The sequence below is a fragment of the Lithobates pipiens genome, unplaced genomic scaffold (genome assembly GCF_037356315.1).
Source record: "Lithobates pipiens isolate NorthernLeopardFrog02 unplaced genomic scaffold, aLitPip1_a1.2 Scaffold_16, whole genome shotgun sequence".
Taxonomy (NCBI): domain Eukaryota; kingdom Metazoa; phylum Chordata; class Amphibia; order Anura; family Ranidae; genus Lithobates; species Lithobates pipiens.
This window is the reverse complement of record NW_027507748.1, coordinates 277,446,717-277,474,549: the sequence shown is the minus strand read 5'-3', so window position 1 is coordinate 277,474,549 and position 27,833 is coordinate 277,446,717. Positions and strand designations below refer to the sequence as shown.

The 27,833-nt window shown below is 42.6% G+C and overlaps 1 protein-coding gene across 11 annotated transcripts in view; it reads left to right on the top strand.

The window, feature by feature from the left end:
• Positions 1–27,833, top strand: part of NAV1 (neuron navigator 1) — a 269,078-nt gene that overhangs the window by 126,141 nt on the left and 115,104 nt on the right. The window contains exon 1 of one of the 11 annotated variants that reach the window (XM_077481472.1): positions 3,112–3,210. The exons of the other annotated variants lie outside the window; for them this stretch is intronic. Within the exon in view, the coding sequence (XP_077337598.1) occupies positions 3,158–3,210 (53 nt within the window). The 5' untranslated portion in view covers positions 3,112–3,157. Of the gene's footprint in view, positions 1–3,111; positions 3,211–27,833 lie in introns of those variants that run through there. 11 annotated transcript variants of the gene reach the window in all.

The following is a 27,833-nucleotide window of genomic DNA, read 5'->3' as shown; positions in this document are numbered from 1 at the left end:
GCTACTATGCATGCAGAGTAGCATCCACAACATCCATACCCAAAAGGAAGCTCATCCAGAGTGGTCCTTAAAGCTGGTGAGTAACCAAAACTGCAGTGTTTATCCTCGTGACACATGACAGAAAGCACCCTCATGGCTAACAGAGGACAGAATTAGAATTAGACTTGGGAAACTTAACAGAATAAATCACCAGGACCAGATGGCTTGCACCCGAGGGTACTAAGAGAACTCAGTCAAGTAATTGCCAGACCATTGTTCCTAATTTTTACTGACAGTCTACTAACTGGAATGGTACCAAAATACATCCCTGGGAATTACAAACCAATTAGCCAAACATCAATAGTATTCAAGCTCTTGGAGGTGATGATAAGGGACTATATACAAGATTTTAGTAATGAAAATGGTATCATTAGTAATCAGCATGGATTCAGGAAAAATCGTTCTTGTCAAACCAATCTTTTAACCTTCTATGAGGAGGTGAGTTGCCATCTAAATAAAGGAAGGCTCGTAGACGTGGTGTATCTGGATATTGCAAAAGCATTTGACACAATTCCCCATAAGTTTACTGTACAAAATAAGGTCTGTTGGCATGGACCATAGGGTGAGTACATGGATTAAAAACTGGCTAAAAGGGCGAGTTCAGAGGGTGGTGATAAAGTACTCGGAATGGTCAGGGTTGGGTAGTGGGGTCCCACAGGGTTCTGTGCTGGGACCAATCCATTTAATGTGTTCATAAACGACCTGGAGGATGGGGTAAACAGTTCAATTTCTGTATTTGCAGATGATGCTAAGCTAAGCAGAGCAAAAACTTCTCCGCAGGATGTGGAAACCTTGCAAGAAGATCTGAACAAATGAATGGGGTGGGCAACTACATGGCAATTGAGGTTTAATGTAGAAAAAAATTTAATGATGCATTTGGGTGGCAAATATATGTATGCAATCTATACTCTAGGGGGAGAACCTCTGGGATGGAAAAGGACCTGGGGGTCCGAGTAGATGATGGGCTCAATAATGGTTCCAATGCCAAGCTGCTGCTAACAAAGCAAACAGAATATTGGCATGCATTAAAAAAAGGGATTGACTCCAGGGATAAAGCGATAATTCTCCCACTCTACAAGACTCTGGTCCGGCCGCACCTGGAGCCTGCTGTCCAGTTTTGGGCACCAGTCCTCAGGAAGGATGTACTGGAAATGGAGCGAGTACAAAGAAGGGCAACAAAATTAATAAAGGGACTAGAGCATATTAGTTATGAATAAAGGTTACGAGTACGGAACTTATTCTCTCTGGAGAAGAGACGCTTGAGAAGGGATATGATTTCAATTTACAAATACCATACTGGTGACCCCACAATAGGGATACAACTTTTTCACAGAAGGGAGTTTAACAAGACATGTGGCCGCTCATTAAAATGAGAAGAAAAGAGGTTTAACCTTAAACTACGTAGAGGGTTCTTTACTGCAAGAGTGGCAAGGATGTGGAATTCACCTCCACAGGTGTCAGCAGGGGCATCGATAGTTTAAAAAAACGATTAGATAAGAACCTGAACGACCACATCAGACAGGGATATACAAGATAATACTGACATATAATCATAGCTTAGGTTGGACTTGATGGTCTTTTTTCAACCGCACCTACTATGTATTTCAATGGGACAGGACCTTCTCATTTGTAGCCACTTCCCTCCCCCTCAGCTTCTGCTGCTGTTTACACAGGCACTGTTTTCTCTGGCCTGCCATCTTACACCACCAACTTCCCCTGCCAATCTCTGCTGCTGGACAGGAGTACTGTCGGCACAGTGGTGCAGGGGCGGCACAGTGGTGTAGTGGTTAGCACTCTCACCTAGCAGTAAAAAGGGTCATTGGTTCAAATCCCAACCACGACACTACCTGCCTGGAGTTTGCATGTTCTCCCTGTGCCTGCGTGGGTTTCCTCCGGGTACTCCGGTTTCCTCCCACACTCCAAAGACATGCAGGTAGGTTAATTGGCTTCTGTCCAAAATTGACCCTAGTATATGAATGGGGACTTTAGATCAGGCTCCTTGAGGGTAGGGACCAATGTGAGTTTGTTATGTACAGGGATAGGGATAGACACTCACTCAGGTTGAACTGGATGGACTGGTGTCTTTATTCAACCTTACTAACTATGAAACTATCTGGAGTAGCACTCACCACAATGCCTGAAACTACCTCCTTCACCACCACTGATAAGCTAAAGCCCCCCCTTCACTGTGCTGTGCTCTCCTTCTCACCACCATGCCTAAAGCTTCCCCACCACTACTGTGCCATTACGCCAAACCTTCTGCGCTCTCACCCCTGCACCTGACCCCCAACCCACCTTGCTTTCACCATCTCTCCGACACGCTTCTACCTCTCCTACCACTGCACCAATCTGCCCATCTATGCACTGCAATTGCATCAATGCATGCCTCAGCACTCACCGTTACTGTACCAATGTACAAATCTGTGCTTTTCCACTGCAGTAATGCACCCTCTGTATTCAGGCAGTTCAAGGAACAAATAAATTGGATGACCATAAGCGCAGCCACCTCCCAAAGTTAACCAACTGTCAACACCTACAGTGTATCAATATCCCACTGTGCACAAACGAATGTCAACATAAGTGCAGATACGTATTCAATATACCAAAAGTTGCCGCTACGCACCGTTAGGCGTTTTCAGAATAAAAACCCCTGAAGCTAAAAACAAACGTGCAGTGTACATGAGGCATTATACACAATGCAGAGGATTAACCTCTTAGTTTCCACAGTGAGTATAAAAAGCATGCTTTACTACATATGCAGACTGATTTTTACTGTTGTGGGTTTGGTAACACTTTTAGAAGCAGCTAATAGTATTTTTCAGTTGAGCTGAATTAAATATATAGCATGGCTTCAGTGACAAGTTCTTTAACAACCTGTTCCTTTTTGTTATCTTTTACATCCTCTTTAAAGTCACTCTAGTTCCTCTAACACTAGTAGAAGTGAAGATCTAACCCTGATACATAGTTGTTCCTATTTGTGTGTTTTATATTGGAGCTTGTAATACAGAGCTCCAAAGTTGCTGTCCCTTTAAGACAGAAGAGTGGGAGGGTTCGGAGTAGCTAACAGTCCCTCTTGTGCAGTGTGAAGAAGCATTCCCTATTCCTTGTCATTACAAAGATGAGTTGCCTGTTGCAAAGAACGTATAGAGCTCCAGCACTCCCAACTTGCAGGTAGGGCAGCAGACTCTTACTTCCCCCTTTTCTGAAACGTTATACTTTTGTCGGTTATGAAAAGCTTGCATTTCAACCTTTCTTATTACATCTTGGCGAATTTTCTTAGAATTAGGTGTGAGTAGAAAAAGGTAATATGATAGCAAGTAATGTAATAACGTGCTAACAATTAGGTCATTTGTGTTGATAAATGGTGGTTGTTTGCCTTTAGGTACTTAACACATCCTGCCTATTAAATAATACAGACTGCGTTACCGATATCAGCCAATCAGAGCTCATAGTTCTCTAATCGACAGTTAACTGAAATCTGAGGGCTGAACATGATAGTGCACCTTGCATGTCTTTAATGAATGCACCTATGTATTAGGACACCGTGTTTCTGTATTGTGAGACCTGCAAAATTCTCGAAGGAAACTGTCATGCAAATTCAGCATCGCTTATACAAGAAAAGCCAGACACGAAACTAACCCCAAATAATCTTAGAAGACAATCACTACAAAGTACAGGAAACCTCAGCCACAAGAAGAAACTCACATCGCTGTGATGAAGCAGTCTAATCAATGTTTGCATACATGTATTAGAAAGAAAGCCACAACTCTTTTGTACGTGTTAGGGCTCATTTATAGAAACTGAAGGGAAGGAAGGCGCTGTGTAGTGTGCCCATAGCAACTTGCCTGGTATATGCTTTTACAAACAAAATCAGAAGTGTCACTTGGTATATAAAGGTAACAGAAATCCTTTCCTTTTCTTCAGCTTTTAGCTGCATTGTTTATATATGCGACAACTACAATTAATAAAAATAATTTGCAAATTATGTGCAAAACACAGTAACCCAGTAGCCATTCAGAAATCATGAGATTTTTGGGGGAACAGTTGTATACTCTGCTGTTTGAGCTTAGTTATTGAATAAGCATAGTGATGTAACGTCAGTGCAAGGTATCAGTTTTCACTATACATATGGACTTCCTTTAGCAGAATCATTTTAATGCACCCCAGTGTCCTGGAAGAAATGGTATGTAAGGAAGTAACTGGAGTATATATTTTGTTCAGACATGTGCTGCTCAAGTTGTATAGTATTATATGTTAGCAAGTATGACTTGCTTCGAAGGTTCCCAAGCTTGCTTGTGTTTGGCTCCAAATGAAATTTTAGTTTTTTTCTGGCTGCCCACTGGTTGTTGTGCCATTGTTTTGAAATGTAGAATAAATGTGATTCCAGATATGGACTAGTAGTGAGTGCATTATATTCTAATATTAAATTGCTCTTTTCTAGCCGATATAAAGCTGGATTAGTCATCTGTAGGATGTTTATAAATGTCTAAGTAAACTGGACAGAAAGGTGTTCTTTTTCTAATGAGTCATATCTCTCTTTTTTTTCTGGTTACTTAAAGGCAAAAGAACATTTTTGTATGCTTACTCTTTAGCTGATAAAATACTAAACATGCCTAACGGCCCGTACACACCATCTGAGAATCGTATGATAATCTGATCGTTAGTACACAGCTTTCAATAGCTGTTCCTGGCAGTTTATCCGATATTAGCCAATCAGGCAACAGCAAAAATATTTCTCGTATGATACCAGATCATACGATTTTCATTTAGCCACTTAAGCCCCGGACCAATTTGCAGCCAAAGGACCAGGCCCCTTTTTGAGTTTCGGCACTGCTTCGCTTTAACTGACAATTGCGCGGTCGTGCGACGTGGCTCCCAAACAAAATTGGCGTCCTTTTTTCCCCACAAATAGAGCTTTCTTTTGGTGGTATTTGATCACCCCTGCAGTTTTTATTTTTTGCGCTATAAACAAAAATAGAGCAGCAATTTTGAAAATAAATGCAATATTTTTTACTTTTTGCTATAATAAATATCCCCTAAAAATATATAAAAAAAAAAATTCCCTCAGTTTAGGCCGATACGTATTCTTCTACATATTTTTGGTAAAAAAAAATCGCAATTAGCGATTATTGATTGGTTTGCACAAAAGTTATAGCATTTACAAAATAGGGGATAGTTTTATAGCATTTTTGTTAATATTTTTTTTTTTACTAGTAATGGCGGCGATCAGCGATTTTTATTGTGACTGCGACATTATGGCGGACACATCGGACATTTTTGACACATTTTTGGGACCATTGTCAGATATACAGAAATCAATGCTATTTAAATGCATTGATTCCTGTGTAAATGACACTGGCAGTGAAGGAGTTAACCACTAGGGGGCAGTGTAGTGTTATGTATGACGTTATGTGTTTTTTTTATCGTAGGGGGGTGTGGCCTGGCATGTGATGTCACTGATCGTCCTTCCCTATAAAAGGGAAGAGACGATCGTGACAGCCACACAGGGAAGCACGGTGAGAGGTTTGTTTACACAGACCTCTCCTCGTTCTTCAGCTCTGTGACCCGATCGTGGGGCACCAGCGGCGATCGGGTCCGCTGGTCCCGCGTCCACGGTCACGGAGCACAGGACCGCCGGCGGCGCGCTCCCGACCCACAGCTGGGCACTTAAAGAATCACGTACATCTACGTGATTGTGCCCAGCCGTGCCATTCTGCTGACGTATATCGGCATGAGGCGGTCCTTAAGTGGTTAATCAGTACAGTTGTTGTCCGAAAATACAATACAAATACACTACAATACATTACATTACCTCCAAATTATTATTCTGGCATACGAGATTTTTTGTAGCTTTAGTAACCCATTCAATCTCTACTTGCGACTAGCAAGCGAAAAAAGTCAGACGGTCTTTCGTCCTATTTTCTGAATGTGTATACAGGGCATAAGTTCTTTTAATGAGGTTTTGGGATGAGCAGGTGTCAGAGAATGCAATTTATTGTACATTTAAAAAAAAATAAAACATACATTTTATGAAGATTGCCCCTCATTGAATCATTATAACTTCCTGCCCTGTAAAATGTAACTTAAGAGAATGGTACATAAATGCGCTGTACATTCCTGTGCGATTTCAGCCCATTTCTTTTGAAAGAGTGGAAATCTCAGTGCACTACACCAAAATTAGTACATGCACTACTTTTGCAAACTCACTGCAACCACATTGCATGGTGCTTTTGTACCATGCAATCCAGTGCGGGCAAACGCACTGCGCTTGTGACCTGCATTTGTTTATTTATTACAGGTATTTATATAGTGCCATCAATTTACGTAGTGTTTTACATATACATATTGTACATTCACATAAGTCCTTGCCCTCAAGGAGCATACAATCTAAGGTCCCTAACTCCCATACATACACATACTAGGGCCAATTTGGACAGGAACCAATTAACCTACCATCATGTTTTTGGAGTGTGGGAAGATATTGGAGTACCCGGAGGAAACCCACGCAGGCACAGGGAGAAACTTGCAGGTATTTTCATGGTTGGGATTTGAAACAACAACCCTATTGCCGCCAGACAGAAAAGCCAATTACTTAGCCACTTTGCTGAAGTACCATTAACTTAATATTGACATCCAATGCAGGTTGCAACTGCAGTGCATTTTCAACGTGGTGTGGGAAATGTTTTCTGGTGTGAACTGGTCCTAAGCCAGGCCCGTTGAAATTAAAATATCAAACAGTGCAAAGCATGTTTATCATTGTTCCCTCTGTTGTGTACTTATACTAGGTGGGGCACATTAGAATTGTTTATTTTTCCTTCCTTTACTTGCTCCCTACATAATTTGCCTTTGTAGGGAGCATAAAGTGATCACTTGTATCACCGACTAGTGTGCGGGCCATGTATGATTACCATCAAAAACCTTTAAAAAAAAACTTGCAGAGCTGCCCTCCTCATTCAACCCACAGAGGTTTAATGCTTGTTTTTATCTAGGTATAGAGGAATTCATTGTAATACTCATCTTGTTGCTCACTCCAGCAGGCTTCCTCCAGCAGCGCAACTAGTCCCACGTTTAGACTCCTGCCTCCTATATGTACACTGTAGGGTTTCTCCTCACTCCCAGACCTAGCAAGCTATTAATCATAAGTGCATAGGGAAGTTTATGCCATTGCAAGATTTATTTTTTCCTTCCATCCTGGAGTTGGACTTTAAACTCCAGCCAAAAAATTGTGTGGACATATGCTTAAAGCGGAGTTCCACCCAAAAGTGGAAGCTCCGCTTATCTGCCAACCCCCTCCCCCTCAGGTGCCACATTTGGCACAATTTTCTGGGGGTGAGTGGACACCTGTCAAAAACAGATACTCCCACTTCCGTGTAGGGGTGCTGCGGCGACTTACGTCCTTCCCCCCCACCCCCCCGCTACCTTCTGGGAGATTTACACAGGTCCCAGAATGCAGCGGGACCATTCGGAAAGCACAGCGCAACTCGGGCATGTGCAGTAGGAAACAGGCTGTGAAGCAAGGCTTCACTTCCTGTTTCCCTTAGTAAGGATGCCAGCGCCTGGAAGGGTCGGCTTTGGATGCTAACATTGCGGGCTCCTTGGACAGGTAAGTGTCATTTTATTAAAAGTTAGCAGGTACAGTATTTGTAGCTGCGGACGTTTAGTTTTTTTTAATGTAGGTTGGAAGTCCACTTTAACTCCGGAATCAACAAATATTGTCTAAATAAAGAAAGCATGCATTTTTTTACTTGAATCTTGGTGTGCTTTGTGTGTTTCTTTCAGATCTTCACCTTTGTACCGGAACTTCCTGTAATATAGACTAGACACTGCTACTCTCTCTCCATATGCAGAGGGACTGGTCTTGCATCCCACCTCTCCTATAGTTTTCTGCAGACAGCCTGTAGTAGATGGACCTTATGCATCCCTCCCATAGCTTTGCTAAGGCTTTGTGCAGCTCAGTGAAGTCACTACTACTTTTATAAAGGTATAAAATGGTTTGCAAAGGCATTTGGTGCACAAAAAGGGGTTTTATTTCCTTTGTGGCCTGTTGAGGAATATAACTAAATTAAAGTTTTTGTGCCTGAATTTCAGCATTAATCTTAAATGAGTTACTTGTAAGAAAAAAATGATAGTTCATTCTCACCTTGGAACCCCTGTTATTTATGCAGAGCCTCAGGTTAAACTTGCTTCCACTGTCAAGTGTTAGTGGTCAAGAGTTGTAGAGGCATGCTGGTGGCATCAGATTTCTATGGGCGATACTAAAAGTTGTTTAACTAGATTGGCAGGCTCAAAGTGATCCAGTTCATTGTGTATAGGTATTTGACATAGTGAAGTAAAACTACAAACATATGCCCTGATGAAAGTTCAGACCTATGTGTTAATTATTGTTTGTTAGATTGTCTGCCATTTCTGAGATGCGATACATAAACATTTATTTTGTGCCTTTCTATCCACTTTTCTCAGTCCAGTGCTATTTCTTTCTCCGCCCATTAGCTTTTCCCTTCCTGGCATTTTTATGCCTTGTCCACCATAAGGTCATAAACATGTGTAATTGGTATCAGGCCCAGGACCATTAACAAAGACAAACACTCCCTGCCATTACTCCAAGGAAAATACAGCTAAAGGACTGTCCTTGTTAAACGGCCACTCTACCAATAACAGTTACGCAACCTTTGCATGTAACTGCCAAGAAAACAGTCGGCTTTTACAAGATTGTCTATCGGCTTTATGCCATTTGATTGAATGTGATATAAGAAATCCGTAACACAACAAATATTTCAGGCTGCTTTTTCCAGGGCTTATTTGCAAGTTGATGATCATACATCATTTGAATAGGAATACTTTCTGCATTAGAGTTCTGGAGAAAAGTTCAGAATAGAGAAAACCCACAGAGACTAAGAAAAAGACTACTCCCTGTTAACTCCATCATTGTTACAATAGTAGATGGTATAAGAGTATACAGCTGCTTGAAAAAACAAAAGATATGTAGTATAAGACAATATTTATGTTATGCATATTTGCTATGCTCTCCCTAATTTACAATGTATTGGCTATGCACAGGGTGAGAACACTCTTTTCTGGCCAACAGTTGCACATTGACTGCAACTGGTTTTCTGGATCTGCTATCTTTTATTTAATATTATTACATTTATTCCATAATAATATGACTAAATTGTAATTTAAACTCAAGAACAAACTGTAACATATTGGAGCTTACAAATTCTTACATGTGTTGGCTGTCACAGACTTGCAGACTACAGTCAGAGAGAGCCTAAAGCCCCGTACACACTATCAGATTGTCTGCTGAGTTTTTCCTTCAGATTTACCAAAACCATATAATATGAGGTCAAACCTTAGGAGTTTCAATGTGTATGCAATCAGGCAGGCCCTTCTACTACATGGTTTTGGTAAATCTGAAGGAAAAACTCAGCAGACAATCTGATAGTGTGTACGGGGCTTAAGACCGGGTTCACTGAGCAACAGAATCTAAAAAAACAAGGCGATCTATTATTGTTATTATTATACAGGACTTCTATAGCGCAGACAGTTTGCACAGTGCTTTACAACAGTAGGACAGACAGTACAATTACAATACAATTCAATACAGGAAGAATCAGAGGACCCTGCTCGTTACAGCTTACAATCTAGGAGGGAGGGTCAAATGATACGAAAGGGTAATAACTGTGGGGGATGAGCTGATGAAGAAAATAAAAGAACAGTTGTTAGGTGGAGGCAGAGTAGGCTTCTCTGAAGAGAAAAGTTTTCAGGGATCACCTAAAAGTAGATAGATTTGGAGATAGTCTAATAGATTGGGGTACGGTATTCCAGAGGATGGGAGAGGCTCAGGGAGAAGTCCTGGAGGTGAATATGGGAGGAGGTAATGAGGGAGCTAGAGAGCGGGAGGTCTTGGGAGAAACAAAGAGGACGATTAGGTTGGTATTTTGAGACTAGACTAGTGATGTAGCTGGGGGCAGAGTTGTGGATGGCTTTGTAACTTATTGTTAGTACTTTAACCTTTGGTTGTGGGCTGTTTAAGTAGGTAGCCTGCCTTGGTGTGTTGGAGTCCTGGGCTTGATTCTTACAGTCTCTTCCCCATCTGGATGCTTGAAGCCTAGTACACACCAGTTGATTTTTTTTTTTTATTCAACCCAGCAGGGCTAAACAGAAAAAAAACTGACAGCTCAGTAGGAGCTTCTGTACTAACTATCCGATGTTAGCACAGTGGTTTCCCCCGCTGTTCTTTTGCGTTCTGAAAGGGGGACAGAACACTACGGCCATTGCTGTTCGGGTGCCAATTGGCAGACCTTTTTCGGTCATGCCCCTTTGACAGAAGCCAAAGGAGCATAAGGTTTTTTATCTTAAAGCAGAAGTATGGGTTTGGTTTTTTTTCCTCAATCATACTTACCTAGGTGTAGGCAGCATCAATTGGATGCTGCATCTGTCCCCTGGCGTCTCTGCACTGAGACCCGAGCAATTGAACACCGCCAATGGCTCCCCGAGAGGACAGGTGCTCTCAATTAGCAGCTCTTCTGCTCTGCTCCTCCATGCTCACTGGAGCGCTGAGCTGTGGAGGGATGGTGAACTGACATCCCATTGGCTCGCTGAGTGGCTAAAACAGCTATCAGTCCAGGCACCTGGCGGATCCATACTTCCAGAGACGGGGTGCCTGGACTGATCTGTGTGATGTCAGCAGAGAGCAGACTTCAGACCCCTCTCTGCTGAAAACAGGTCACAGGAGTACAAAACGAATTGCACTTCTGTGACCCTTAGGAGAAGCCCAGTCAAATGAGCCCAGGCTGGACATCTCCTTTAACCAGTAGCCGAACGGCTCACACCAATATACTATGGCAAATAGGGGTGCATTTGATTGTCACCTATCCGTGATCCGAATGGGTCACCCTGTTTGGATCGGGGCACCGGCGAAGCACTCCGCTGCCTCGGCCTTAGGAAAGGCTGAGGCTTTGGCCTAGCTGCGGAGCAGCGGCCATCTTTGTACACCCGGCGGCCATTTACAATGTGATTGCTCCATCAAATGATGGAGCGATCACTTGTAAACAAACCGGCGTCATGTCATGACGCCGGTTCCTCTCTCCCCTCTGTGTACTGATCTGTACAGTGGAGGGGAGAGATCGGATTGCAGCAGTGCTGTGGGCTGGATCTGTAGTGCCCACTGCGCTTCTCTGTGACAATTGCAGTCACAGCCATCCCTCCATACTCTGCCAATACTCTGCAATACCCTGCCAATACTCTGCCATACCCTGCCAATACTCTGCCATACCCTGCCAATACTCTGCCGTACCCAGCCATACTCTGCCATACCCAGCCATACTCTGCCATACCCAGCCATACTCTGCCATACCCAGCCATACTCTGCCATACCCAGCCATACTCAGTGATTCCCAGCCATACTCTGCAATACTCGGTAATACCCAGCCATACTCAGCGATACCCAGCCATGCTCAGCCATACCCAGCCATACTCAGCCAATATTAAAGTGGGGGAGATGTCCATTACAGTGGGGGAGATGACGTGGATATTACAGTGGGGGAGATGATGTGGATATTACAGTGGGGAAATGTATATTACAGTGGGGGAGATTGTGGATATTACAGTGGGGAGATTGTCAATATTACAGTGGGGACTATATGGTGGTGGAACTTTCACAGGTTTTTGCAAATTCAATTATTATTTGCTGATCCAAGGAACGATCCGATGCCTGAGTTTTTTTTTTTTTTTTTTGCAAATATAATTTTTTTCAAAAATTTTTACACAATAGGGTAGAGCCCCCAAACAAGAAGGTACAACATAGACAGTGGAGGTCGCAGCCTCCAGAATGTGCAGCACAGTAACAGAAATAAGACTACCAGCTGATATATTACATCGTGAATAGTAAATCGATTGTACCAGAAACACCCCCTCTGTCGGCTCCGGCATAGGGGGCCAAAGATATACCAGATCCAGTCAATATCCCAAGTTCTAGACCCATAGGCCGGGATCACGACCGCTGTGAGCAGTCAGCAGGTCGCATTTATACAAAAAGAAAAAGAGGGTCGACAATTAGCGCACCAACAAGAGAAAAAGAGGGGGGGGTGAAAAATACAGAAAAGAAAAAAAAGGGGGGGTGGAATAAAAGAGAGAAGCAGTGAGAAGAGAGGGGAAGGATTAAGGGAGGAGGGGGATAAGGGAAGGAGGGGCAAGGGAGAGATTAGGGAAGGGGAGTGGAGGTGATTCGGAGTACCCTATAGGAACGCCCCTTATCGCCCAAGAAGGGCTCTGCCTTCTGTCGAGTACACAAACGCATTCCAAAGGGACCAGGTCTTTCTGCCTGAGTTTTTTTATCCGTTGCACCCCTAATGGTAAAGTGGCACAGTGTGCGCAAAACAACGTGCCTGTACGCCGCTACGACGTGCCCGCAGGTCCCATGGACTCGATGTCCACCGGTGTCCCGCGATTGTGGCACGGACAGCCAGGACAGGGAGATGTAAACAAGGCATTTCCTGTTCAGCCTAGCAACATGACAGGGATCCACTGCTCCCAATGTTCTAGTGAGCCAACCCCCCCCCTACAGTTAGAACATGCTGAGGGAACACAGTTAACCCCTTGATCGTCCCCTAGTATTTAACCCCTTCCCTGCCAGTGACACAGTAATCAATGCATTTTTATAGCAGTGATGGCTGTATAAATGCCAATGGTCGCAAAATAGTGTAAAAAGTGTCCGATCTGTCCACCGCAATGTGGCAGTCATGATAAAAATCGCAGATCGCCACCATTACTAATAAAAAAAAAATGAATAAAAATGCCAAAAAAATATCCCCTTTTTTGTTGACACGATAACTTTTGCGCAAACCAATCAATATAAGCTGATTGTAATATTTATTTATTTTTTTACCAAAAATATGTAGAAGAATACATATTGGCCTAAACTATGGAAGATTTTTTTTTATATATTTTTTGGGGATATTTATTATAGCAAAAAGTAAAAAATATTGCTTTTTCTCGAAATTTTTGCTCTATTTTTGTTTATAGCGCAAAAAAATAAAAACCCCAGAGATGATCAAATACCACCAAAAGAAAGCTCTATTTGTGGGAAAAAAAGGACGTCAATTTTGTTTGGGTACAACATCACAGGACCGCACAATTGTCAGTTAAAGCGACACAGTGCCGTACCGCAAAAAAGGATTTGGTCAGGAAGGGAGTAAAACCTTCCGGGGCTGGAAGTGGTTAATACATTTTATGCATTAAGATAAAAAAAACTTCTGTGTGTAGCAGGTGCCCCAGCACGAACCCCCCCCCCCGATTACTTACCTGAGCCCCATCTCTCTCCGGCGATGCCCACGAGTATCTTAGCTGTCTGGGACTCTCCTCCTGATTGACTGAGGCCGCGTACACACGCGGGGACTGTCTGCCGAAACTAAGTTCGTCAAACAGTCCGCTCAAACTTTTGAATGAACGAACACGCCCACACACGGCACTTTTTGAGCGGACAAATACGGCAAACTTTGTTCGTCGTACTAAGTCCGCGCAACTTTTGAAATGAACGGACTCGCCCACACACGAGGCAACAGTCCGGTATCCGGGGGCCCCCTTATTAAAGGGGGCTCCCGGATTCCGATAAGCCCCCCGCCCGCAGACCCCGACAACCAACGGCCAGGGTTGTCGGGAAGAGGCCCTTGTCCTCATCAACATGGGGACAAGGTGCTTTGGGGTGGGGGGGCCGCGCGCCTACCTGCACACGCGCTCGAAATGAGCAGACTTTCCTCCGAGCGGGAACAGTTTGCTCATTTCGAAAGTGGCCTACACACGGGCGGACTGTCCGCTCAAACCAAGTTTCAGCGGACAGTTTTTCGGAATTTCCGAAAAACTTTGTTCGTCAAACTGTCCGCTGAAACTGTCCGCTGAAGCCCCACACACGAGCGGACTGTCCGCTGAAACACTGTTCAGCGGACAAAGTTGAGCGAACAGTCCGCCCGTGTGTACGCGGCCTGAGACACACCAGCAGTGCCATTGGCTCTCGAGGCTTTCATTTTAGTCAGTTTGCCAATCAGAAGAGAGAGGGGATGGGGCTGGGTTGGGGCTCCGTGCCTGAATGGACACATGGAGCTATGACTCGGCTCGAGTGCCCCAATAGCAAGCTACTTGCTGTGGGTGTACTCGACAGGAGGGAGGGGCCAGGAGCATGGAAGAGGGACCCGAGAAGAGGAGGATCTGGAAGAAATTTCATTTGTATCATCACAGAATGGTACTTTGGATACAAAGAGGGATACAAAAGTGCCACTTCCCGATAAACTTGCAATATTAGAAGATAATGGACTTTGTAGGCACCACAATAACAACTTTTATTAAAATTCAATACATTTTATTACAAAACATACACATTAACACATTTACAATACTAAAAACTATTTCCATTCATAATATGGCAAAATTGCCTTAGGACGTATAACGCACCACCTATTTGACCAATAGTAATAATAGACTGTCTATTCATCAAACAACCATGGAACTAGGTCCATTAGTATTGTTGCATCAGACTTGGCATTTGTGGAATAGGAGGTGTGCCATGACTCAGCTCATCTCTACATGTTACATGTGAAAAACGCTTCTTCAGGAGCTTAGACATGTATTATTCTTACAATCATGGTAGCATTTTGCTTTTTGAAGATTATATACAGGAAAGCAAGTACCCAGAATACAGCGGAGACCCAGCTCTATAATTTTATGTTGTTATGGTATGTAGCAAACATTGAGTAAGATAAATATATCCGGCTTGAGTACTGTTATGGTGACTGAGGTTGTAAGAGGTTTTCCCAAACCTACCATAGACTTCCTCACACCGTAAATGCTTACATGAAGTCACCATGTAAAAAGGCATCCACTGCAGAGCTCCACTGTTCCTGTACCACCCAGCGTGGTAAATGGTGGCTGTCCCAAGACAGTCACCATTTATTGGTATTGTGGTGCCTACAAAGTCCATTATCTTCTATATAGTCTTGCAAGAGGAGGATCTGGGCTGCAAAAACAACTGCACAGAGCAGGTAAGTATAACATGTTTGTTATTTTTTCTAATTAAAACAAGACTTAGCAATCATTTTAAGGAGCAAAGCATACTTGCAATTATTTGCCACCCATGTTAGCCTTTTGTTTTGTATGTTTGCATTTAAAACTAAGGTAGCAATTGCAAATTGTAAGCTCTCTAGGGCAGGTTAAATTATATTGATTTGTCATCTGTAAGTACTACATATTGCAGTTTTACTGTGTAACTACAGAAAATTGGTTACATGAGTCCCAATGACTTTTACTTTATTTTAAATACAAAACATCTATGCTTTTTTTAAAAATGAAACAGCTCTTTATTCTACTGTCTGCCATTTAAAATGAGAATGAAGGACCAGGCATCAAGCACAGCAATATGCTTTATAGATGTGCTTAGTGCACCACCAGCTACAAGACTCTAAAGCCAGTGGGATGCTATTATAATTATTAGAATGTTTATATAAAGTGATAAAAACAAAAAGGAAGACAGTAAAGCCCAGCCTCATGACCTGTCAAAGTCACATGACTGGCACTGTCTCCTATGATCATAGGGCTCTTTCTGCTGTGTTAAGCAAATAGAACTCCATGGGGCACTGTCATGTACATACAGTACATTGCTGTTCATTATTGCACATGCACCAACAAGACTTTTTCCACACAAAGGGATGCCCCCACCCATATGTGGTAAGGCTGTTAAGCTTTTCCAGTGTTTAGCTACAAACATTTTTAGACATTTGAGTATAAGAGGTGGTCTCTGGTTACAAGATCGAGTTTCTCTCAGTTTTCCTCAGTCTGGTATGTTTTGCCCCGTTCTGCTGTTTGTGCTGTCTGTCTGTCCCCCGCATATGGGGACTGTTTTTGGATGTCACACACTTAAAGGATTAAATGGCAACATTTCACAATAAATGCTGAAATAAATATATATTTTTTTTATTAAAAAAAACAAACTTATGAATGATGTTTAACCTCTTTACACCCAGCCCCGGCATCCGGTTAACAGGACCTTTATGCCTGGCAAGTAAGAAGGATAGGCAGATATGTGAGCACTGATTGGCTGTCTCAGTGGTTACATGATTGGGAAATGGCTACCAATTGCTAGTGGGGACCGAGAGCAGTCTTTGACAGCTTGGTCTGTGTGCTGGGAATGTGCAATGAGCACGTTCTCAGCACAGCAACATCAGCTGCCCAGTGATAGATATGTGCGGCTTATGGGCGTTGGAGCGGGTGACAACAGGTTAAGAAGGGTACGGTGTTTGTTTAGTGTTTGCTACTACTGAGCTTTCAGCGCATATGCTTTTGAATTGCATGGTGTCCAACCTCCTAAAGGCAGCAGCATACCCACACATACATTATTACATGGCTGTGTCCTTAAATTAATTACTGAAGGAAAAGATTTTATGGTGAGTACAAAAATAAATTTTTTTAGATTTTGGGTACACAGGGAAATGGTTGAAACCATCCTGTTTTTATCGTCTGTGCCCTGTTATGAAGACTTCCCTTTATTCTTTTGACCTTGAAGACTTAGAAGGAAGTGAGAGGAAACCTCTATAAAGTTAGAGAAAATCCCATCGTAGACCGTCAAAGAACAGGTGTCTATGTAATATTTCCCATTTGACTTCTTCTGGTGACAGCTGTAACTGCCTTTAGAGGGTGGATCTTCCTAACAGGGACACAGACCTCAATAAAAATGGGACAGGAGTTTCAATAATTTCCGTTCTATCCAAAACAGAAAAGTTTTGGCTTTGCATATATATTTTTAGTGTTAGACAAATTAACTGAGCAAGTTTGAGAGGTTTCTGCATTGCTGTTGCCTTGTTTTGAACCACTGTTTGCATCCTGCAGTCCTTAAAAGCTCATGGCTCCTAAGGAGACTAGCAACAGTACTGTGTTTCCTCAGTTTACAGACTTTTGGCTTACTCCAAATATAAGTGGGACTATAGGCAAAACTTTTTTCTTCATTTGGATAGAGTAGGGTCCCATAGACAAAACTGGAAGTGAGAAGAAATGGAAGTGTTTGTTAACCCCCCCCCCCCCCCCCCCCCCAAAAAAAAAGTAGATTCTGGTCCCTTAAAGCAGATTACACAGCACAGCACTATAAATGATAAACAAAAAAATAAAAACCCTGAACATTGCAATTCCTGTATCCCTTCTCTAAATAGACCATGATAACAAGGGTAGCTCTGCCCTGATCACTGTGGTCAAAATTCCTCCCTCCGCCATACGCTGTCCCCTCTGCCTCTGTGTCTGTGTCCAGCCTGCCCCGCCGCTATCGCTTGTAAAATAAAATGATGAAGGCCCCCGTAAGCTCCGGCTAGTGAGCTACTGATAGTGAGACAGTGAGCCCAGGAGCACGGCGGGGTAAGAGTGCCTATAATCAGTCCAAAAGTCTTGTACCAATGGAAGCCAGAAATCACAACAGGAAGCTGGATCACAGCAGATGGCTGGCAGCAGATAGACAGAGGTGCACCACAGGAAGCAGGAACTTCTAGAAGGCTGGACAGCCAGAAGCAGGGTCAGACGAGCCGGGCAGACAAGCGGATCAGGCAAGGCGTAGTCAGGTCACAAGCCGGTATTAGCAACAGACGGGCAAATCAGGCAGAACAGCAGGCAGGAGCGTAGTCGGGTCACTGACAGGTTTGGCAACAAGAACAAGGTAATCACATCATGGAAAGCCGGGGGTCAGGGCAGGAGTAGTCGGGAACCAGCCAGATCGGTAATAGAAGTCAAAAACACAGAAGCAGGATTCAGGTAAATGTTACAGACCAAGCAGCAACCAGTACAGCGTTGAAGCTCCATTTAAATAGGCTGACTGGCGCCGTTCTGACAACAGGTGCGCGTCTGCAGAGACATTTGTGCTGGTTCTGGTTGTTCTGGATTGGCGCACGCGCACAGATGTGCGCACAGGTATGTGCCTGGAGACGGCAGCTGCGCTTCGCAGATGTCTTTCCTGACAGCCAGCCTCTCTATTAGAGGCTGGCATAGCACACTATGTCATTTGTTTTACAAACTGAGTGTTGTAATATCTAATTTGAGCTGTCTTCATGCCAGTCACATGACTGGCTGACACTTTCCAGCTCCAATTGATGGCTTCTGCGAAGGAGACGAGCAGCCACGTGATCTCCTCCGCTGACGTTAGAGGGAGATCATGGCCCCTCAGAAGCCATCCATCAGAGCATGTCGCCGGCCTGAAGACCGCTCTAATTAGGTATTTACAACACTCGATTTTTAAAACTACTGACACAGTGTGCTATGCCAGCTTCCAATAGAGGAGCTGGCATAGTTATATATATGGGTTAACAAAACCTTTAATTGAATCCCTTGGGGCCCCATTGGAAAATTTCCCCTCTATTACTTTTCTGGGGACAACCCAAAATTTGTGATATTTTTTTTTTACTTTCAATTATAATATAAACAGGACAAATAGAGAGGGTGAATCTCCCTAATGGGGGCACAGGTACTCTAATTTATCTCCACTCTATTCAAAACAAACAAAAAAAAAATAGCTTTTAGTTGTACTTAAAAGCTTAGTTTGGTCAGGAGCAGACGATCACCATTGCATGTTTAGACATTTTGCTTTTCCAATTCACACCTCAATAAAGATATCAGCTTGCACAGGCTTTGTCCTTTGTGCCATATATATTTTATTTCAGTAAAAACGGATATTAGAATTTATTTTTGGAGTTATATTATCAGGAGCCTTTTGACTTTTCTAATCATCCCCTGTACCCCATCCTGTCTACAGTTCTCTGGCTGATTTGTGTCACAAATGTCTAGATTTGGGGAGGGCAAGAAAAAAGTTGTCACAATGTATAATTTCCAGGACTTAAAGAAGAAGTCCACTCTTATATGAGCTAAGTTCAGCCCTATGTCTCAAAATGAAAAAATACAATTTTTTTTACCTTTATTTTGCAGCATGCAGTGCCGTCACATGACTTCAATTCTACTTCCTTCTGAGACTAAAATCAGCCAGTGGGTGTGATTTCTGAAAGCTAGTTACATCACTTCCTGGGAGGGATACTGTTCCTGTGTAGCCAGTGGGCTTATACAGGATAGGAGGAGCTGATCATAGGTTCCCGCCCAGTTTCTCTCATCAGTAAGGATGCATTGTACATCCTAATTCATGAGAAAATGAAGAAATAAACTCATCCACATAGGACCCAGGGGGAAGTGCAGTGCTCATATACAGTATTGCTGGACCCGGGGGGGGGGGGATTGCCAGTGTTGCTGGAAGTGCTCTGGGGTTTTAGCTCACTCTACAATGATCATAGTACAGGCAACCACACTAAGGCTCTGTTTTCACTAGTGCAACTTATCATGAGACTTTGGACACAATGTCGCATGACAACTCACAGCCCATTTATTTCAATGGCATCCGTTACCATCTATGTGACTTTGAAGAGGTACCTGCAATGCTTTGATGCAACTTTGATCCAGAGAGTGTAAAGTTGGATCAAAGGTGCATTTAAAGTCACATCTCTAAATCGTGCAACTTTGTGGTTGCAATAGTGGAAACGTGACTTGTCATGCGACTGTGTCCAAAGTCGCATTACATCTCATCTCATTGATTTTAATGGTACCTGTTCCCATCTATGCAAATTTGAAAATCAGCAACTTTGAAAAGGTACTTACAAAGTCGTTTCAAAGTCACACTCTAAATCGTGCAACTTTGAGGTTGCTATAGTGGAAAGGCTCAGTTTCCACTAGTATGAATTGTCATACGGCTTTGGACACAAAGTTGCATGACAAATCACAGCCCATTGATTTCAATGACACCCATTCCCATCTATGCGACTTTGAAAATCAGTGACTTTGAAAAGGTACCTGCAATGCTCTGATGTGACTTTTGATGCGACTTTGATTCAGAGAGTGTAAAGTTGGATCAAAGCTGCACTCAAATAAGGAAGTAAGGTTGTCCTTGGAGAACAGGAAGAAGCTGATTGGCTGGCTTTGATTAGATTTTCTAAGCTTGGCGATCAGCTATACAGAAAATGAATAATGTCAAAGATAAAGATATTTTACATATAATAGAGAAATTTAAATTTTTGACAGGACTTCCACTTTAAGCTGGCCATAGATTTTCTTTCTGGCAACCACTTTTAGTGTTGATGGTGGAATCCCTCCCGCTGAGCTATTGTGTTCTCCAAGGGGGATATTTTTTTTTTTTGCTGGCAATAATTACTTCTTAAAAATCTGACATGTTGGTTGTTTCCATGTCGATTTGGGAACAATCAGCTGCTTATACATGGCTCGAATCTCAGCCGGTCCCTGCTGAACCGCTCAAGCAAGCTGACCTAAGCACTGGCCCACATGTGCCATTATGGGAAATACAGTCCTGTGTGTCACTAAACAAACGTTGTGCTTCACAAAAATGTACATTTCACCACTGCCAGGGAAACACTCCTTTTGCAGGCAAGAGGACTGGCAGAGGCAATATGCATGTTGAACCCCATCTTCACTGTATAATATCATCCTGCATGAATACTACCCAACCTTATTCTTGACTTTGTGGCTGCCAACAATTACTTTATTTGGGAACTGATTACATAAAGTAAAAGTGTCTTTTCGTCTACATATTTTAGGAATGCTCCAAATCCACAAAAATGTGATTTGGAAGTCAGTCAGACCCGAGGGGGTTTTCTTTTCAAAGAAAAAATTGTTTTATTTCAGCATTCGTATTGATTTTGTAAATATATACAAATAACAGAGTCATGTTAAATAGAGGGATTATGGTGAACAAAATCATTAGCTCTGCTATGACAATATTTAGTTGGATCTGGGGTATACACACCATATAAGTACTGATGTGGATAGCAAGTGTATTGTATGATCAGAAATAGCATCACAATGAGGGTGGTGATAGCTTTATTTTAAATTTGATGCCGCGTACATACAACCGGACTTTCCTGCAGAAAAGGTCAGACGGAATCATTCCGTTGGATATTCCGATCGTGTGTGGGATAATCCGATCGCTTTTCTATAAAAAATTTAGACGGACCTAGAAACAGAATGTTTTAAATCTTTCAGACGGAATCAATTTCTCTCGGGAAAACCGCTTGTCTGTATGCTGGTCAGACGGACCAAATACGACGCAAGAGAAGCTATTGGCTACTGGCTATTGAACTTCCTTTTCTAGTCCCGTCGTACATAATTGCGTTCGAAACTAATGGACTTTGGTCCAATCGTGTGTGGGCAAGTCCGTTCGGTCAGAACTCCATCGGGAAGACCGTCAGAGTTTATTCTGATGGAAATTCCGGTCATGTGTACAGGGCGTTGATGTTCATAGTTAGTGGTTGAAGTAGATGGGATTTTTCTTTTATTATGTTTGACCAAGCAGTACTCGGAGGTGTGTATATATAGGCACCATCACTTTTTCTGAAAGCTAGTTCCTTGGCTGTTTCTGATTTCGTTTTTTTAGAGCATAAAAATGAGTATGCGGTAGTAAAGATAGAACTCGTGTTCTACGAGGGGTGTTCAAGTCAAACTTTTGAGTTTTTATAATAAAAAAACACATTTCAAGGAGTATAAAATGCATTTATTTCTCAACATACCCCCCGGCTACATTTATTCACTTATCACAGCGTTTAGCTAATGCCTGAAAAGCTTTGGCATAGAAAGATATGTCAGTATGCCTGAACCATCCTAGGACAGCCTGCTTCAGTTCATCATCAGAAAGATTTGTCTCTCATGCAATTTCACGACAGGTTGGTGTCAATTATCCAGGATCAGGCATTCCATGCACTGAATGTTCATAGGAATAATTGCTGCCATGGCCAGGATCATCACGATGGACATACGGCCATCTTTGAAGCATTTATAGCATTCAAATGTCTTACTACGGCTGAACGTAGTACTGCGCTTGAAGTCTTCTGTAGATATCCGCAGGTTTTACGCCTTCGTTCACAAGAAACTTCATCACCACACATTGTTCCATGCATGCACCAACACTTGTCTGCCATCTTGATTAACGGTCTCTTGCCTGGGCTTTGACATGTGCACTGCCTATCAGTAATAGGACACACTTGCCACTTACTACAGCGTGTACTAACGCCACGCTGGCATCCCTTTTATAGCTGTAAAATTAAAAGTCCTGGTTTGACTTGAACGTCCCTCGTACATAACGCACTTTTTCTGCGATAGTGACCTAGACAGCATTGAAACCATTTGAGCAGCATGGCAGCATTGCAACTAGCATTTTTAGAATGCTAGTTAGATTTTGCATTCTTTTTAGACCACCTTACTTTAAAATCTGCTTGTCGACAGCCCCACCTAGGAGTGCGGCAGCAGAGCAGCTGTCCTGCACTCGATCATGTATTTAGTATGTGATCCAGCACTTCTGGGTAGGGGACAAGCGCCCACCACACCATCTGTGCTGTGATTGGTCACAGCACAAGCCGATCAGCGGGCCCTGGCTAATGATTGACCGCCGGCACCCACTGATCAGCAAAGAGGCTGACAAGACATAGCTCTGTGAATGTAAATAATACAGAGCTCTTGTCTGTCAGCAGGGATGTGCCAATTTTTGTTTCCCTATAAAGCTGCCACATCCCTTAGTAGAAACAGCACACAGTGAATGCACCAAGCACTGTTAGGCAAACCCTTACCCCCCTTGATTGCCCTTGATGTTAACCTTTTCTCAACCAATGTCATTAGTACAGTGACAGTGTATATTTTTAGCACTGATCACTGTATTCGTGTCACTGGATTCCCACAAAGTATCAAAAGTGTCAGTGTCAGACTGCTCGCCAAACTATCACAATCTTGCTATAAGTCACTGATCACCACCATTACCAGTATAAAAAGAAATAAACAAATAAAAATTCCAGTATGTATCCCATAGTTTGTAGACGCTATACCTTTGCACAAACTACCGTAATCAATATACGCTTATTGTTTTTTTTTTTTTAACCAACAATATGTAGCAGAATACATATTGGCCTAACTTTATGAAGAAATTAGATTTTTTTTTTTTATTTATTGGGTATGTTTTGTAGCAGAAAGTTAAAAAAAATTTACTTTTTTTTTTTCCTTTATAGCGCAAAACATTAAAATCCTAGTGGTGATTAAATACCACCAACAGAAAGCTCTACTGGTGGGGGAAAACATTATATAAATTTTGTTTGAGTACGATGTTGCATGGCTGTGCAATTGTCAGTTAACCACTTTCAGACCGGACCATTTTGCTGGTAAATGACCAGAGGTCTTTTTACAATTTGGCACTGCGCTGCTTTAACTGGTAATTGCACGGTCATGCAATATTGTACCGAAACAAAATTTGCGTCCTTTTCTTCCCACAAATAGAGCTTTCTTTTGATGGTATTTGATTGCCTCTGCGATTTTTATTTTTTGCGATATAAATGGAAAAAGACCGCAAATTTTGAAAAAAAATGATATTTTCTACTTTTTGTTATTAGAAAAATCCAATAAATTCAATTTTATTCATACATTTAGGCCAAAATTTATTCAGCCACATGTCTTTGGTAAAAAAAAAGTCAATAACTGTATATTTATTGGTTTGCGCAAAAGTTGTCACATCTACAAACTAAGGTACGTTTTCTGGAATTTACGCAGCTTTTAGTTTACGACTGCCTATCTCAGTTCTTGAGGTGCTAAAATGGCAGGGCAGTACAAAACCCCCCCAAATGACCCCATTTTGGAAAGTAGACCCCCTAAGGAAATTGATAAGTGGCATGTTGAGCCCATCGAATATTTTATTTTTTTGCCTCAAGCGATTGAATAATGACAAAAAAATAATTTTTTTTTTTTTTTTTACACAAAGTTGTCACTAAATGATAAATTGCTCACACATGCTATGGGCATATGTGAAATGACACCCCAAAATAAATTCTGCTGCTTCTCCTGAGTACGGGGATACCACACGTGTGGGATTTTTTGGGAGCCTAGCCGCGTACGGGGCCCCGAAAGCCAAGAACCGCCTTCAGGTTTTCTAAGGGCGTAAATATTTGACTTCACTCCTCACTACCTATTACAGTTTTGAAGGCCATAAAATGCCAAGATGGCACAAAACCCCCACAAATGACCCCATTTTAGAAAGTAGACACCCCAAGCTATTTGCTGAGAGGCATGTTGAGTCCATGGAATATTTTATATTTTGCCACAAGTTGCGGGAAAATTACAAACTTTTTTTTTTTTTTTCCACAAAGTTGTCACTAAATGATATATTGCTCACGCATGCCATGGGCATATGTGAAATGACACCCCAAAATAAGTTCTGCTGCTTCTCCTGAGTACGGGGATACCACATATGTGGTACTTTTTGGGAGCCTAGCCGCGTACGGGGCCCCGAAAACCAAGCACCGCCTTCAGGCTTTCTAAGGGCGTTACAGTTTTGAAGGCCATAAAATGCCAAGATGGCACAAACCCCCCCAAATGACCCCATTTTGGAAAGTAGACACCCCTAAATTTAGGGGTACACTAGTGAGACTAGGTAATAAATGACGGGTGCCCTGAAACTATAAAAAAATAACTAACCAACCAGCGTCACCTGTAACAGTTATATGGTGATCACTGGTGAAAGGGTTAACTAGGGGGCAATCAGGGGGCTTTATGCAGTAGTATATGGGGGTCCCTGGCGCTATAAAAAGTTGCGGCGAACCTAAATACCTACCTGCCTAACTAGCGTCACCTGTGACACTAATACAGCGATCAGAAAAATGATCGCTTATTAGGCTGGGTTCACACTGGAGCGATGCGGGAACGCCACGAATCCGCGGCGGGTTCCCGCATCGCATGCCTCCCGGCGGCAGTTCACACTGCCCTATGCGAACTGCTGGGAGTGTCAGTGAAATGTTAATGACACCCCCAGATCAGTTCGCATATCGCAGTGCGATCTGCAAACTCGGATCGCATGGTGTGAACACCCATGCGATCCGATTCTGCTGCGGACCAAAAAAAGGGTCCCGTGCGAGTTTGCGGCGGGTGCGGCGGGTGCGACACGAATTCAGCCATACTATCTGTATGGCTGAACTCGAATCGCACAGAGATCGGATGTGATTTGCACTGCAGTGCGGTGCGAATCACATTCGTTCTCATAAACCGCTGCAATGTGAACCCAGCCTAAGTGACACTGGCGACGGGGGGTGATCACGGGGTTAAACCTTTATTGGGGGGTTAGGGGGGTACCTTAGAACTAAAGGGGGCTAACCCTAACTGCCCTAACAGTTATTACAGTCACAAATGACACCAATGCAAAAAAAAAGCAATTGGTGTCACTGTGACTGGGGGGGCAGGGGTAATTGGGGGGGTGATCGGGGGGTAAAGGGGGGGTGTGAGTGTGCCTGGCATGTTCTACTGTATAAAAGTGAAAAAATTTGTTGCGCTAAAAAGCAAAATCAATCTATATAAAACAAAAATAGCTGCTAACACAAATATTGCTGGAAACAATATATAAAGATATATGAACAATGATATAGCGCTCTATTCAAAACAAACAAAATATATAAAAAAGTTCATAAACAAGAAAATAGTGAATGGCTTCAAAATACGATATCCTCAGATATGATGATCACATCCAAAGGCAGAAGAAGGAATAGTCATAATCCATTTCATACGCAGAGGAGGAGGGGAACCGTCACCAACACCCAAAAACACTGACTCTTACCATAGATGTACAGATAAAAACGCATGTAGTAAATCACCAAGGGGGAGGCAGTTTTCTATGCTGATTTCCCTTCGTCTACAGAAGCGCAATCATCTCAATGGGAGTCGTCCAATGGGAAAAGAGGATTCCTATTTCTGTTTAGTAGGCACTTCACTTCCCAGGAACTGCTTAAATCTCCAGACCAACAGTCCTCCCAAAAACCATAGAAAACATAAAACAAAGTGGCCTCATTGCGCAGGTATACTGATAAACCAATAATCTTTTTATTCTCTAAAACCGTAGTTGAACTCACATTTAAGATGAGATATACAGGCATCAAATGACAATCGGCTACAGATGGAAAGAACGAATGAAGACCACTCCTGTGCTCCTTCTGATGTCACCAGGTCCCAAAAAAAACGCCCGACGTTTCGCCACCAACGTGCGTCCTCAGGGGCATGACCGTGACAGAAGAAGGAGAGCTATAAATACAGATAACTATCAAACAATTAGTGGCCTACCTTGATTCAGGTGTCAGTCTGTGGCTGCAATGTGCAACCCATTAGAAATCACCGCCGCCCCACCATGTTCCCAGCACATTCAATTGCATTCAAACAGGGGGAAGGTAAACAAGGTGACCACTTCCGGTGCGCCGTGCGTGTCAAAACACCGGACTTCCGGTCTAAAGATGCGCTCCAGCGGAAAGAAATAACCCCAAATAAAAACAAAAAAAGAAATAAAAAAATTGTGTCCTGCACAAGAAAAAACCTAAACAGACCATATCGATCCACCCAACGAGTGCCCTAGGGCATCCAGCCCCTGAAGCAACCTCGTCAGGTCACTCTATATACCCGGAAGTGAAGTACGTCACACGGCGCACCACTTCCGGTGTATAGATGCGTTCCACCTCACAGAGCCAATGCATGGATGGCAAACTTCCGGTCCTGCGCAGAGCACTCAGCAGCGAGGGAACAATTCTCTCAGTGTCTATGTGCTCAGCAGGAGTAAAACCGCCTGAAAACAAGCAGTCTACAACGAACATGCCCAATGCAACCGGCCACACAGAAGCAAAAGCACAAATGTGAATGGAAACACCCACACCCACCTTATCATGACCAAAAAAAGGGCAGAAATGCAGCATCCAATGGCCACACAGAAATGGAGAAATGCTGACCAAAGCAGCGGTGTGAACCAAACAAAACAAAAAAAAAAAAAAAAAAAAAAATTTTTATTTTGTTTATAAAATATGGAACAGCAAAAAAAAGAAAAAATTTTTTTTTTTTTTAAATAATTCAATTAAATTAAAACAAAAGAGAAGAGATATAAACTAATATATTATGTCACTAAAAATATACCCATAATATATCCCTTTTGATGGGGACCATAAAAAGGATATAATATCTCCAAAAAGAGAAATCAATTAAAATTAACCCAGCAGAGTCAAAAAGTATATCGCATAATACACCTATCCACCCAAGGATCTAGTATAGCTATATGGGAAAGGAACCATAAACATCGTACAGGAGCAAAGGAGTGGTATCCATGTACATAAGTCACAAAATTAAAACACACACACAAAAAAATTCAAACAACTTTAGCTGTTACTAATAAATGCATTTACATCCCATTCGACATTCATGCCGAATGGGGCATAGCACTGAACCTGATATATCCATTTAGTTTCGAGACGTGAAATTTCACGAACCATATTGCTGCCTCTCCAGTGCCCCTGAAATCTGTCGATACCCATAAAGATGGTGCCCTGAGGGTTCTTATTATGCTTTAGGGCAAAATGTTTTGATAGACTATGTTTTGGGAATCCTTTCTTAATATTGGCTATGTGCTCTTCAAGCCTGACGTGTAATTGCCGCTTGGTCCTCCCAATATACTGTTTCGAACATGGGCACTGTATTAAGTAAACTACATATTTGGAGGAGCAAGAAATAAATGGCTTTATCTGAAATGTTTCCAATGTCGAAGTTGACTGGAACGATTCAGTTCTCCTACCGGTAAGGGAATTCAGTTTACACGTGGGACATCTCCTGCATGGAAAAAACCCACCCATATTCTGAAAAAAGGAGGATTTCCTCGGTGGACTGATAACGTTAGGGGCCAGCTGCAGTCGTAAAGGGGGCACTCCCCGATAAACGACTTTGGGGCGTTCCGG